This window comes from Bubalus kerabau, chromosome 4, assembly GCF_029407905.1.
Source record: "Bubalus kerabau isolate K-KA32 ecotype Philippines breed swamp buffalo chromosome 4, PCC_UOA_SB_1v2, whole genome shotgun sequence".
In the NCBI taxonomy this organism is placed as follows: Eukaryota; Metazoa; Chordata; class Mammalia; order Artiodactyla; family Bovidae; genus Bubalus; species Bubalus kerabau.
This window is the reverse complement of record NC_073627.1, coordinates 53,105,400-53,119,237: the sequence shown is the minus strand read 5'-3', so window position 1 is coordinate 53,119,237 and position 13,838 is coordinate 53,105,400. Positions and strand designations below refer to the sequence as shown.

The 13,838-nt window shown below is 35.8% G+C and overlaps 1 protein-coding gene across 12 annotated transcripts in view; it reads left to right on the top strand.

The window, feature by feature from the left end:
• BRIP1 (BRCA1 interacting helicase 1) overlaps positions 1 to 13,838 on the top strand; it is a 189,137-nt gene that overhangs the window by 142,742 nt on the left and 32,557 nt on the right. For all 12 annotated transcript variants that reach the window (XM_055577414.1, XM_055577413.1, XM_055577410.1 and 9 more), the window contains one exon: positions 11,695 to 11,807. In XM_055577414.1, coding sequence (XP_055433389.1) covers positions 11,695 to 11,807 — 113 coding nt within the window. The remainder of the gene's footprint in view (positions 1 to 11,694; positions 11,808 to 13,838) is intronic.

Sequence of the window (13,838 nt, the reverse complement as noted above, 5' to 3'; positions counted from 1 at the left end):
GCTTAAAACTCAACATTCAGAAAACTAAGATCATGGCATCCGGTCTCATCACTTCATGGCAAGTAGAGGGGGAAACAGTGGAAACAATGAGAGACTTTATTTTCTTAGGCTCCAAAAGCACTGCAGATGGTAACTGCAGCCATGAAATAAAAAGATGCTTGCTCCTTGGAAGAAAAGCTATGACCTACCTAGACAGCATATTAAAAAGCAGAGACATTACTTTGCCAGCAAAGGTCCATCTAGTCAAAGCTATGGTTTTTCCAGTAGTCATGTACTGAAGTAAGAGTTGGACTATAAAGAAAGCTGAGCGCCGAAGAATTGATGGTTTTGGAGAAGACTCTTGAGAGTCTCTTGGACTACAAGGAGGTCCAACCAGTCCATCCTAAACTAAATCAGCTCTGAATATTCATTGGAAGGACTGATGCTGAAGCTGAAACTCCAATACTCTGGGTACATGATGCGAAGGACTAACTCATTTGAAAAAACCCTGATGCTGGGAAAGATTGAATGCAGGAGGAGAAGGGGATGACAAAGGATGAGATGGTTGGATGGCATCACTGACTCAATGCACATGAGTTTGAATAAGCTCCGGGAGTTGGTGATGGACAGGGAAGCCTGGTGTGTTGCAGTTCTTGGGGTTGCAAAGAGTAGGACACGACTGAGTGACTGAACTGAACTGACGGGCCACACAAAAACAACTTTGGGCCTCCAGTTTGCAGCCTCTGATAAAATAGTTTGCCTTCTCTCTGCTGTTCACACATCCCTCCAAAATTACACATACATTAATTTACTGAGGCTGGGTAGCAAGTGGTTTAAACTCCTTCCAGAGTGTACAATTAAATATAGCTTTCTATTTTGGGAAAGCCTTGTAAAATGTATTTGAAAAGTAATATTAACTGGTCCAAAAGATCATCTTTCCAAACCACACTTGAGCTAACTTTATGGTGTTTACTTTCTGTCAAAACTTAGAAAAAACATTCACAGTTAACTTCCATAATATAAAATGTCTGTCTCATTAGGCATTAAAGAAGCATTGGTCAACAGGTATAATGCTGTTAGACTGTATAGCTAATGCGAATGTGGACATGACCTCCCAAATAGATCAAAGACTAATCTCTTTGACAGTTACAGGATGGCAGAACTTGCCATGGGCCTTTTGCTGTTGCACATTGAAACTATTTGTTTGGAAAGCATGCCTGAGGGATGAGAATGTATTTATAAGGATGAGCAGGTAAAAGTAAAAGGTTGTCTTTTGACATTTCAACTAATCCCTTCCAGCCTTTGGTTTACTTAACATTTAGGCTATTTGCTGGCAGGAGAAACTGGCTTTTTCACATATGTTTTATGTCATTTTAAATTGGGCATTGATTTTTGTGCCTGATAATTCCTAAGTGTACAATGAAATAGATTCTGATGTCATTAAAATGAGGTGTACTAGCTTTCTACCATTTCCAAACTCTTACTTTTGCTTTCCTTTAATTAAATGTGTTCACCCAAAGACAATTTTAAAGTTTACTTTTAAAACTCCTTCTTTATATAATAAAAAATATTTCAGAGTTAACCTTTATATATATTTACTTTCAAAAGTTTTTTTTTTTTTCTTTACTTTTTACCTAAAATAATTTCCCTAGGTAAAATATTGGCAGTATTTTAAAGGCCATTTGGATTGTAAGAACTTGAAAATTTTCAACAAGTTGAAATAATGTACTCATACATAAAAGTTAATTCATTTTAAAGAAAAATAACAGACTGAGGAGATAGAATTTTGTTTATTTAACCTAATATTTGCTATATTGGGGCTTCCCAGGTGGCGCTAGTGGTAAAGAAGCCACCTGCCAATGCAAATAAATGTAAGAGACGTGGGTTCGATCCCTGGGTTGGGAAGATCCCCTGGAGAGGGAAATGGCAACCCAGTGCAGTATTCTTGCCTGGAAAATTCCACGCACAGAGGAACCTGGTGGGCTATCGGCCATGGGTCACAAAGAGTCAGATGTGACTGAACACACATGCACACATTTGCTGTATTGCCTCAAATAACTTAAAACTCAGTTCAGTTCAGCTACTCATTCGTGTCAGACTCTTCGCGACCCCATGAATCACAGCATGCCAGGCCTCCCTGTCCATCATCAACTCCCAGGGTCCATCCACACCCATGTCCATCGAGTTGGTGATGCCATCCAACCATCTCATCCTCTGTCGTCCCCTTCTCCTCCTGCCCTCAATCTTTCCCAGCATCAGGGTCTTTTCAAATGAGTCAGCTCTTTGCATCAGGTGGACAAAGTATTGGAGTTTCAGCTTCAACATCAGTCCTTCCAATGAACACCCAGGACTGATCTCCTTTAGGATGGACTGGCTGGATCTCCTTGCAGTCCAAGGGACTCTCAAGAGTCTTCTCCAACACCACAGTTCAAAAGCATCAATTCTTCGGTGCTCAGCTTTCTTTATAGTCCAACTCTCACATCCCTACATGACCACTGGAAAAACCACAGCCTTGAATAGACGGATCTTTGTGGACAAAGTAATGTCTCTGCTTTTTAGTATGCTGTCTAGGTTGGTCATGGGGTAACAGTAAAAATCTCAAAAATCTTTTTAAGATTGTTGTAGGAATTAAATGAGATAATGATGCATAGTAAGCACTGCACTGTGCATGGAACATTATAGCAGTTTGGTAGATATTGTTATCTTTATTAATAAGATCTTTGATTCCCCACTTTTCCAATTTTGACTTTCTAATTAGCTAACTTATTATCAATTTCTATTCTTGGTTTAGAAATTATTTATTTAACATGACTTAAGCCAATGCCAAAGAATGCTCAAACTATCGCACAATTGCGCTCTTCTCACACGCTAGTAAAGTAATACTCAAAATTCTCCAAGCCAGGCTTCAGCAATACGTGAACCGTGAACTTCCGTATGTTCGAGCTGGTTTTAGAAAAGGCAGAGGAACCAGAGATCAAATTGCCAACATCTGCTGGATCATGGAAAAAGCAAGAGAGTTCCAGAAAAACATCTATCTCTGCTTTATTGACTATGCCAAAGCCTTTGACTGTGTGGATCACAATAAACTGGAAAATTCTGAAAGAGATGGGAATACCAGAGCACCTGACCTGCCTCTTGAGAAACCTATATGCAGGTCAGGAAGCAACGGTTAAAACTGGACATGGAACAACAGACTGGTTCCAGATAGGAAAAGGAGTATGTCAAGGCTGTATATTGTCACCCTGCATGGTCAGAGTACATGAGAAACGCTGGGCTAGAAGAAGCACAAGCTGGAATCAAGATTGCCAGGAGAAATATCAATAACCTCAGATATGCAGATGACACCACCCTTATGGCAGAAAGTGAAGAGGAGCTAAAAAGCCTCTTGATGAAAGTGAAAGAGGAGAGTGAAAAAGTTGGCTTAAAACTCAGCATTCAGAAAATGAAGATCATGGCATCTGGTCCCATCACTTCATGGGAAATAAATGGGGGAACAGTGGAAACAATGTCAGACTTTATTTTTTTGGGCTCGAAAATCACTGCAGATGGTGATTGCAGCCATGAAATTAAAAGACGCTTACTCCTTGGAAGGAGGGTTATGACCAACCTAGATAGCATATTCAAAAGCAGAGACATTACTTTGCCAACAAAGGTCTGTCTAGTCAAGGCTGTGGTTTTTCCAGTGGTCTTGTATGGATGTGAGAGTTGAACTGTGAAGAAAGCTGAGTGCCGAAGAATTGATGCTTTTGAACTGTGGTGTTGGAGAAGACTCTTGAGAGTGCCTTGGACTGCAAGAAGATCCAACCAGTCCATTCTAAAGGAGATCAGTCCTGGGTGTTCTTTGGAAGGAATGATGCTAAAGCTGAAACTCCAGTACTTTGGCCACCTCATGCGAAGAGTTGACTCATTGGAAAAGACTCTGATGCTGGGAGGGATTGGGGGCAGGAGGAGACAGGTGCAACAGAGGATGAGATGGCTCTATGGCATCACTGACTCGATGGATGTGAGTTTGGGTGAACTCCGGGAGTTGGTGATGGACAGGGAGGCCTGGCGTGCTGCAATTCATGGGGTCGCAAAGAGTCGGACACTACTGAGCGACTGAACTGAACTGAACTGAACTGAAGCCAAGTTTATCTTGTTCCTTAAATGTATTTTTTGTCTTCTCTCGGTGGGTTACTGGATTCTGTCAATGACTGGCAACTGTTGAATCATTTTTGACTTTTCCCTCTCTAATAAGCCCCATCCCCATATCTTCTTTGTCACTTAAGTTCTATGTGTTATGAACTGGGCCTCCTTTCCCTTCTCTTTGCCTTTCCTAGTAAGGCCCTCATTACCCTTGTACCAAATACATGGCATGATTTTGTTTCTTAACTTCTGTACAGTGTAATCAGAGTTACATTTGTATTTACTTGATGGTCATTTGTACTCATTCGTTTCTATTCTTACAAGCTCTTGCTAGGCAGAAAATATTTTTCATTTAGCTTTGTATTCTTACTGCCTATCACAGATACCTTGCGCACAGCTAAAATTATAAATATTGAACAGAATTTAGTGGGGGTTTTTTGTTACCAAAAATTTCTTCTTTTCATTATATCAATTTTTATAGTTTAGATGCTATTTTTAATGTTTCTACAGCATTCTTGAAAGCAGCTTAAAGCATAACTCCCTTTTTTAATTCAGTGTATGAAAAATGTAAAATCATAATACATTATTTCCTTTCACTTAGAAGTTACATTTTATAATACAACATTGTAAATTAACTATGAAAAGTGAAACTGAAAGTAGCTCAGTTGTGTTCTACTTTGCGACCCTATGAACTGGAGCCTGCCAGGCTCCTCTATCAAAGAAATTTTCCAGGCCACAATAGTGGAGTGGGTAGCTGTTCCCTTCTCCAGAGGATCTTCCCACCCCATGGATCGAACCCAGATCTCCTGCATTGCAGTCAGATTCTTTACTGTCTGAGCCACCAGGGAAGCCCCCCAAATTAGCTATATTTCAATTTGAAAAAATAACTTGCATTTTACTTTTTACAGGAAAGAGTTCATTAACTTATATATTTGAATAGATCAGTCTGATTTGTGTATACCATATGTTCTGACCTTGTATATGTTCATCTGTTTTGAAATGACATACTTCTAAAGGTTCTTATGAAGACCAGATGAAGACTGGGTATGTGGTACCCTTTGGTGTGACAGTTCTACTACTAGGAATGTAGTTTTATGCCCTGTAATTAATTGAGTCTCTTTGAAAAATTCTATGGTTATAGTATCAACTTCAAGGACTAGATAGTCCAGAAAAGATGCAGAAGTTGAATTTAACACAGTCTCTGTGTTATTATCTAGATAGAAAATAAATGTAGCTGCAGTCACTCGGAAAAGTGAGAAATTCTTGATATCCTTTAATAGTGGAGCCTTTGAGGCAGTAAATATTGTATCAAATGTATTAGTAGTTTCAGCCTTGATTTTTAAATTTGTTTAGATTATCATCAACTGCTTTTATATGCTCTGATTTTTTTTACACTAACCAGTGTCTTCAGTGTGTATAAAGTTATTTTGCTCTAATTGATGTTTCATTATTTCTATTGATCTGTCTTAAGATTTACTGAGTAATTTTTCTGCCTTCACCATTATGTTAAACCCATTTGGTGAATTTTTTTCAGCTATTCTATTTTTTTTTAATTTCTATTTGGATCTTTTTTATATTTCCACTTTTCTACTGAGATTTTCTAAACTCTAGTCATTAAACCATATGTTTTTAGGTTATTTAAATATATTTATAACAGCTAAAGTCTTTGCTAATTCCAACGCCTGAGCCCTTTTTCAATTGGTTTCTATTGACTGCTTGCTTTTTCCTTGATTACTGATATCTTTCTAGTAATTCCTATTGTAGAGTGGACATTGTGGATGGTACATAATAGAGATTCTGGATTCTGTTATCATTCTCTGGAGAATATTGATTTTTATTTTTTAGGCAGATAAGTTAGTAACTGATCATTTTGAACTTATATAGACACGATTTGACAATATATTTGGGGATACGTGGGAAAAGCTCAAAGTACAGTCCTTAAATTGTTTCCCTGTGGTTCTTGTTAGCTGCTGCTGCTGCTACTGCTAAGTCACTTCAGTCACGTCCGACTCTGTGCGACCCCATAGATGGCAGCCCACCAGGCTCCTCTGTCCCTGGGATTCTCCAGGCAAGAACACTGGAGGGGGTTGCCATTTCCTTCTCCAATGCATGCATGCATGCTAAGTCGCTTGAGTCATGTCCGACTCTGCGACCCCATGGACAGCAGCCCACCAGGCTCCTCTGTCCACGGAATTCTCCAGGCAAGAGTACTGGAGTGGGTTGCCATTTCCTTCTCCAGGTTCTTGTTAGGGTTTGGTTTAAATCTTTTTGGGGGTAGTTTAAAACTGACATTGCTCTAAATTGTGGTCCTTATTCCTAACGTGATACCTGGCCATTTGTATGTATGTGTTGTGTGTGTTTTACTTTTTTTTTATTTAAAATATATATCTTGCTTAATTTCCATGTCAGAACATACAGATCTATTTCTTTTTGTATAATAATCCAATATTTATCTCAGAATAAATGTAATATATTTCATTGATCCACTTGATGTCCATCTTGATTGTTTCTTAATTTTCTTCAATACAAAGATGTAATGAATATCCATGTACACACTAACATTTATCTATAGTTACTGGAAAATACAAACACATTTGGTAAATGTTTTTCAGTATTCTACAAATGAAAACCATGGAAATTTTAAATTTGCATTTCTTGGTTTATTAAGGTTGAACATCTTTTCATATCAGTTACCATTTATCATTACCAGTTAGCCATTTATCATTCATCTTTGATGACTTGCTTTCTCTCAGATTATTCACTTTTACTAGTGAAATTTTGTTATTGATTGTGTATGAGCTCATTGTGTATTAGGTAACAGAACAGTTTTTCATTTTACTTTCATTGTTATTTATGGTCTGTTTTGAGGCCAGGAAAGATTTTTACCGCAGGAATAAGGGATCCATCTTTTTAAAACCAGGATCAAAGCCGGCAGAAAGTTCAGCACAGCACTGTATGGGCCTCTTTTTCCCCCAGTTTCTTTGAGATATAATTGACAAATAAAAATTGCATATATTTAAGGTGTAAAGTGTGGTGACTTAATTTATATTGTAAAATTATTATAATCAGGGTAATTAACATAAACATTGCTTCACATAGTTACTATTTTTTCAGTGTGTGGTGAGAACACTTAGGGCCTTAACATATTTCAAGTGTACAATACATTACTATTGAGTATAGTCACCATGCTGTACATTCAGATCCCAGAACTTATTCATCTTATAATTGAAAGCGTCTGCCTGTAACACGGGAGATCCAGGTTCGATTCCTGGGTCGGGAAGATCCTTTGGAGAAGGAAATGGCAATCCACTCCAGCGCTCTTGCCTGGAAAATCCCATGGACGGAGGAGCCTGATAGGCTACAGTCCATGGGGTCACAAAGAGTCAGACACAACTGAGCGACTTCACTTCACTAACTGATAATTTATACTCGTTTACCTAGTATCTCCCAATTTCCTCTACCCCTCACCTACTACCTAACCACATACTTTTGAGTTCAATATGTTTAGCATTTTTAGATGCCATGTATAAGTGAGGTCATGGCTGTGTTTCTCTATGTCTGGCTTATTTCACTAGTATAACATCCTCCAGGTTCATCCATGTTGTTACAAATGACAAGCTTTCCTTTTTATGGCTGAATAATATTCCATTGTATGTACACGTGTGTGTGTATAGTTTACACTTTCTTTATCCATTCAGTCATTTGTCAATGACGCCTGGGTTGTTTCCATATCTTGCATATGTGAAAAATGTTGCAGTGAATGTAGGATTGCACACATCTCTTCAAGACAGTGGTTTTATTTCTTTTAGATATATACCCAGTAGTGGATTGCTGGATTATATGGTAGTTCTATTTTTAATTCTTTGGGGGAATATCTGTACCATTTTTCATAATGGCTATACCAATTTATGTCCCCACCAGCAGTGAATAAGTGTTCCTTTTACTGCACACCCTTGCTCATACTTGTCATCTTTTGTGATTTGGTAATGATTAGTGATGTTAAACACCTTTTTATATACCCACTGGTCATTTGTGAGTCTTCTTTGAAAAAATGCCTGTTTGGGACTTCTGCTCATTTTTAAATCAGGTTTTCTTTTGTTTTTTACTTTTTTTTGGTTGTTGGTTGCATGAGTTCCTTTTATATTGTGGATATAAGCCACTTATCAGATATATGGTTCTCCTGTTGTGTAGGTTGTCTTTTCATTTTGTCAGTTGTTTCTTGTGTACAGTGCTTATATATGAGCATTTTAATGTAGTCCCACTTGTTTTATTTGCCTTTGTTGCTTGTGCTTTTGGTGTCATATCCAAAAAATCATTGTTGAGACTAAGGAGCTTTTTCCTGTTTTCTTCTGGGAGTGTTATGGTCACAGATCATACATTTAAGTCTTTAATTCATTTTGAATTGATTTTTATATATGGTATAAGATAAGGATCCAGTTTCATTCTTTGGCATGTGGATATCCAGTTTTCCCACCACCATTCCTAAAGAGACTATCCTTTCTCCATTGTCTGTTCCTGTTGCCCTTGTCTAAGATTAATTAACCATATATGTGTGGATTTATTATGAACTTTTCTTCTGTTCCATTGGCCTGAGTGATTAATGCCTGTACCATATTGTTTTTATTAGTAAAGTTTTTAATATAAAATTTATAAATTTATGTAAATCAAACTTTTGATTACCAAAGTTTGAAATTAGGAAATGTGTTGCCTTCAGCTTTGTTCTTTCTTCTTAATATTGTTCTGACTATTGAGGGTCTTTTGTGGTTCCATACAAATTTTAGAATTGTTTTTCTATTTCTGTAAAAAAATGTCACTTTGATTTTGATGGAGATTTTATTAAACCTGTAGATCACTTTGGGTAATAAGGACATTTTAACAATACTAATTATTCCTATCCGTAAACACAAAATCTTTCCATTTATTTGTATTTCTTCAGTTTCTTTCATCAGTGTTTTATAGTTTTTAGTGTAAAGGTTTTTCACCTCCTTGGCTAAATTTATTCCAAAGAATGTTATTCTTTTTGTTGCTATTGTAAATGGGGTTGTTTTCCTCATTTCTTCTTTTTCTTTTTTGGATGGTTTGTTGTTAGTGTATAGAAACACTATTTAGTATGTTTATTTTGATTTGTGTATGTTGATTGTTGTATCTTGCAACCTTATGAATTCATTTATTGGTTCTAAGAGTTTTTTGGTAGATCTTTAGGATTTTCTACATATAAGATCATGTCATCTGCAAACAAACAGTTTTACTTCTTCCTCTCTGATTTGGATGCCTTTTATTACCTTTTCTTGCCTAACTGCTCTGGCTAAGACTTAGTACTTTGTTAAATAGAAGTGGTAAGAGAGGGCACCTCTCATTCCTGACTTCAGAGGAAAAACATTTAGCTCTTCACTTTTAAGCATGATGTTATCTATGGGCTTGTCTCTATGGCCTTTATTATGTTGAGTTTACATTTCGCTGTGCCTCATTTTTGAAAACTTTATCTGAAAGGATGTTTAATTTTGTCAAATGCTTTTACTGCATCTATTGAGATAATATTTTTATTCTTCATTTTGTGGTAGTGGTGTGTCACATTTATTGATTTATATATGTTGAACCAATTTGTATTTCAAGGATAAACCCCACTTGATCATGATGTATGATCCTTTTACTGTTCTGTCGAGAGTTTTTTTGCCACTCAAAATACTGGCCTATAATTTTCTCTTTTTTATAGTGTCCCTACATGCTTTGGTATGAGAGAAATGGGGATCTCTTAAAGTAAGTTTGAAAATGTTCTCCTCTCTTCAGTATTTACAGAATCATTTGAGAAGAATTGGTGTCAATCCTTAGTAGAATGGTGTCAGTGCTTAGTAGAATTTCAGTTTCACCAATGAAGTTATCTGGTCCTGAGCCTTTGTTTGAGAGGTTTTTGACTACTGCTGTAATGTCCTTTTTTATAGGTCTGTTCAGATTTTCTGTGTCTTTATGATTTAGTCTTGTTAGGTTGATTGTTTCTAGGAATTTATCCATTTCTTCTACGTTATCCACTTTTTAGCAAATAGTTATTTATAGTAGTCTCTTATTACAGTTCTTTGTATTTCTGTAGTATCAGTTGTAATCTTTGCTTTCATTTGTAACATTGCTTGACTTTTTTGTTTGCTTAATTATTTAGCAAAAGTTTATCAGTTTTATTTATCTTTAAAAAACAACTCTTAGTTTTATTGATTTTTTTTTTTTTTCTGTTGTTCTTCCTGGTCTGTTTCATTTATTTTTGCTCTTGTCTTAGTAGTTTCCCTCCTGCTGAGATTAGCTTGTTCTTTTCTCTCATTTCTTAAGATGTAAAGTTATGTTGTTTATTTGAAATCTTTATTTTTTCTTAATGTAGGCATTTTTTTTTGCTATTGACTTCTCTCTTAGAACTGCTTTTGCTACATCCCATAGTTTGGTTTCTTGTGTTTCCATTTTTGTTTGTATCAAGATACTGTTTGATTTTTCTTTTGATTTCTTTGACCCATTGATTATACAGGTATATAGTCTTTAATTTCCACATATTTGTGAATATTTCAGTTTTCCTAATGTTATTAATTTCTAATTTCTTACCATTATAATTGGAAAAGATGCTTGATGTAATTTCAGTCTTAAATTTCTTAAGACTTATTTTGTGGCCCATCATATAGTCTATCTTGGAGAATGTTCGATGTGTGTACTTGAGAAGAATGTGTTTTCTATACTGTAGATTTAAACCAAATTGTAACAGTAATTGGGGCTTCCCAGGCAGCGGTAGCAATAAAGAATCTGCTTGCCAATGCAGGAGACGTAAGAGACTCAGGTTCAATCCCTGTGTTGGGAAGATCCCCTGGAAGAGGAAATGGCAACGCATTCCAGGATTGTTTCCTGGAGAATCCATGGACAGAGAAGCCTGGCAGGCTGAAGTCTGTAGGATCACAAAGAGTCAGACCTGACTGAAGCAGCTTAGCACGCATTTTCTTGTTGAAAACTGAGCATGACAGTAATTACATTGAATATAAATAGTCTAAACATCCCAATTAAAAAGCAGAGATTATCAAGCTGGATAACATGAAATAATGAACTAGTGATGTATGTTTCAACATGAATGAATTCCAAACTCATAATGCTAGATGAAAAAAAGACACAAATGGTTACATACAGTATCATAACATTTACATAGAATTCTACACAAAGCAAAACAGAAAACAGATCATTGGTTGACCAGGTCAGCAATAAAGGAAATTGCCTGAAGAAGGATAGAAAAATATTTTTAGGAAGTGAAAATATTTTAAATTATGATTGTGATGGTGGTTACATTTATTAAAATTTATCTACATGTACATTAAAAGTTTGAGAATTTTGTCATACATAAATTATGTCGAAAACTGATTGATATTATCACAAAGCTGATTAATTATGTTCATGTATGAATTTAGGTAGTGTTAAGGTGAATGGAAATGTTTTAAATGACCAAAAAAAAAGTTTAGTATGAAAAAAAAATCTTTCTACCCTAATTAAATGATATTCAAAATGTTAGAAGTTAATATGATTTTTAAATGAGCTTTAATTATCTACCGTATTCTTTATATTTTAAAATTATAGGTTGAACTGAAGAGACAGTATAATGATCAGCATTCAAAATTAAGAGGTCTTTTACCAGGTCGTCAATGGTATGAAATTCAAGCATACAGGGCCTTAAACCAGGCCCTTGGTAGGTAAGTGGAGTGAAATTTAATGTAACACTACTGTAATATTATCTCCAACCAGGACTATGTGTACAGCTAGTCCTGCTGCTTTATTCCTTATAAATAAATTTGATGGAATTTTATTTTACTGGAACACTCAGTACTGGTATATTCTCAGTGATAGATGTCAGAAGTGAAAGTTGAAAGAGTCAGTGAAATAAATAAAACTCAATATTTGCTTAAGTTCAAAGATTTATGATTGGTCAGTGAGTATACAACAGAAGTGCTCAGTAGATGTTTATAGAATTTCACCACCAAACAATAAAATTTTATCTTGTGAACATCAGAACCCAAATGATGATCTTATGGGTGAAAAGCAAACTAAGAGCGATTAAAAACAAACTGTGTTCATGGTACTAGAGAATACAACTCCCTGACAGTAAAATTTAATTATAATATACTCCTTTTTCCAAAGATTGTGGTCCGTTAAGATTTGTGCCTTGTGGAACTAGTTTTTAAAACACCATTTTATACCATAATTTCACATGAGGTCCTACAGCGGGGTTCCCCAACTCATTCTCATCCGTGGCCTGTTAGGAACTGGGCTACACAGCAGGAGATGAGCAGCCAGTTAAACTGGAAACCCCTCCTAACCATCTTCCCCCCACCCCATCCCCCAGCTGCCATCTGTGGAAAAATTATCTTCCATGAAACTTGTCCCTGATGCCAAAAGGGTTGGGGACTGCTGTTCTACAAGACATCAACACTTTAAATTTATGAACACTAAAATTATTAGATTATTTATAATCTAATTTAACATTTTATCATTTTCTATTTCTGAAATTTTAATTAGTTTATGCATATAATAGTTTTTTCCTGTGAAGCTACACAAATAAAATTCAGAAAATTCAAATAGAAGAACACAGGTTAAGGGCAAAATCATGAAAACATGGCCATTTGACACACTTTCAGTTCAGCCAGAAGACCTGCAGCTAATCATTACCTACCCTAACCAATCTAGAAATTATATTTTACTTGTGTCTTGTTTATTCACATTAGCTCATTTATACCTAAGCAGACCAGAATACATTTCTGTTCAGATTTACATATGTTGATGACATAGGACTGCAACAGCTAAAGTAAGTCCTAAAACGCATCACCTACTCCCCTCGCCATCATTTCAGAATGATATTCTGTAGTTGTTTCTGTTCAAACTGAATTATTCAGTTCTGTTTAACCTACCAATACGGTTAAGTTGCTGCCCTTCTCTTCCTAGAAATCCACTTGTACTTGGCATCAAGTTGCACTGCAAATTGTCCTTGAAGCATTCCATCTACTTACTTTGTCTCTCCCTGTTGGTTGACCTGTTTGTTGTATTAGAATTTTAATATTCAACAAATAGTTTCTAGGGGAGCCTGAATATTTGTTTTTAAAATTCTTGACTTTTAGTTACTATGTTGAATTTCAGGAAAATAAATATTTTTACATCAGTTGATTATTTTTTCTCTCAGTATGAGCAATACCTTGAATTTTCAGAAACCATCTGAAGCAAAAGTATATTTGTATCTTATTTTGTCATTTATAAAACTTTTTCTACATATATTAAGCAGGTTGTGAAGATGAAATTACTTGCCTAATGTCACACAGCTGCTAAATGCACCTTCACGTCTTGACCCCACCTACATTTAAAACCTTAAGACTTGCTTTTTCATCCACTAAAATTCTCACTATTAAATATAAACATCTCATTATTAAACTATTAAATATTCCATATCCTTTCATTAGTCTTTGCCGTCACATTCAAGTTACGTACAATTCATCTGGTAAGTTTACCAGTTAAAACCTAGTTGAAGAGGTCATGTCCTACATGAAGACTTTTTAAAATTTCTCCAACTAGAGTTATTTACTCTGTAGGAAACCCATAGCATTTTATACTCATCTCTATTATAACATATATCTCATTATATTGGAATAGCCTGTTTATATATCTGTCTCCTTCCCTAAACATGTATTAGACATTTTTACATTCTTAGCAACTGTGTCTCATCTTGGGGCATAGAT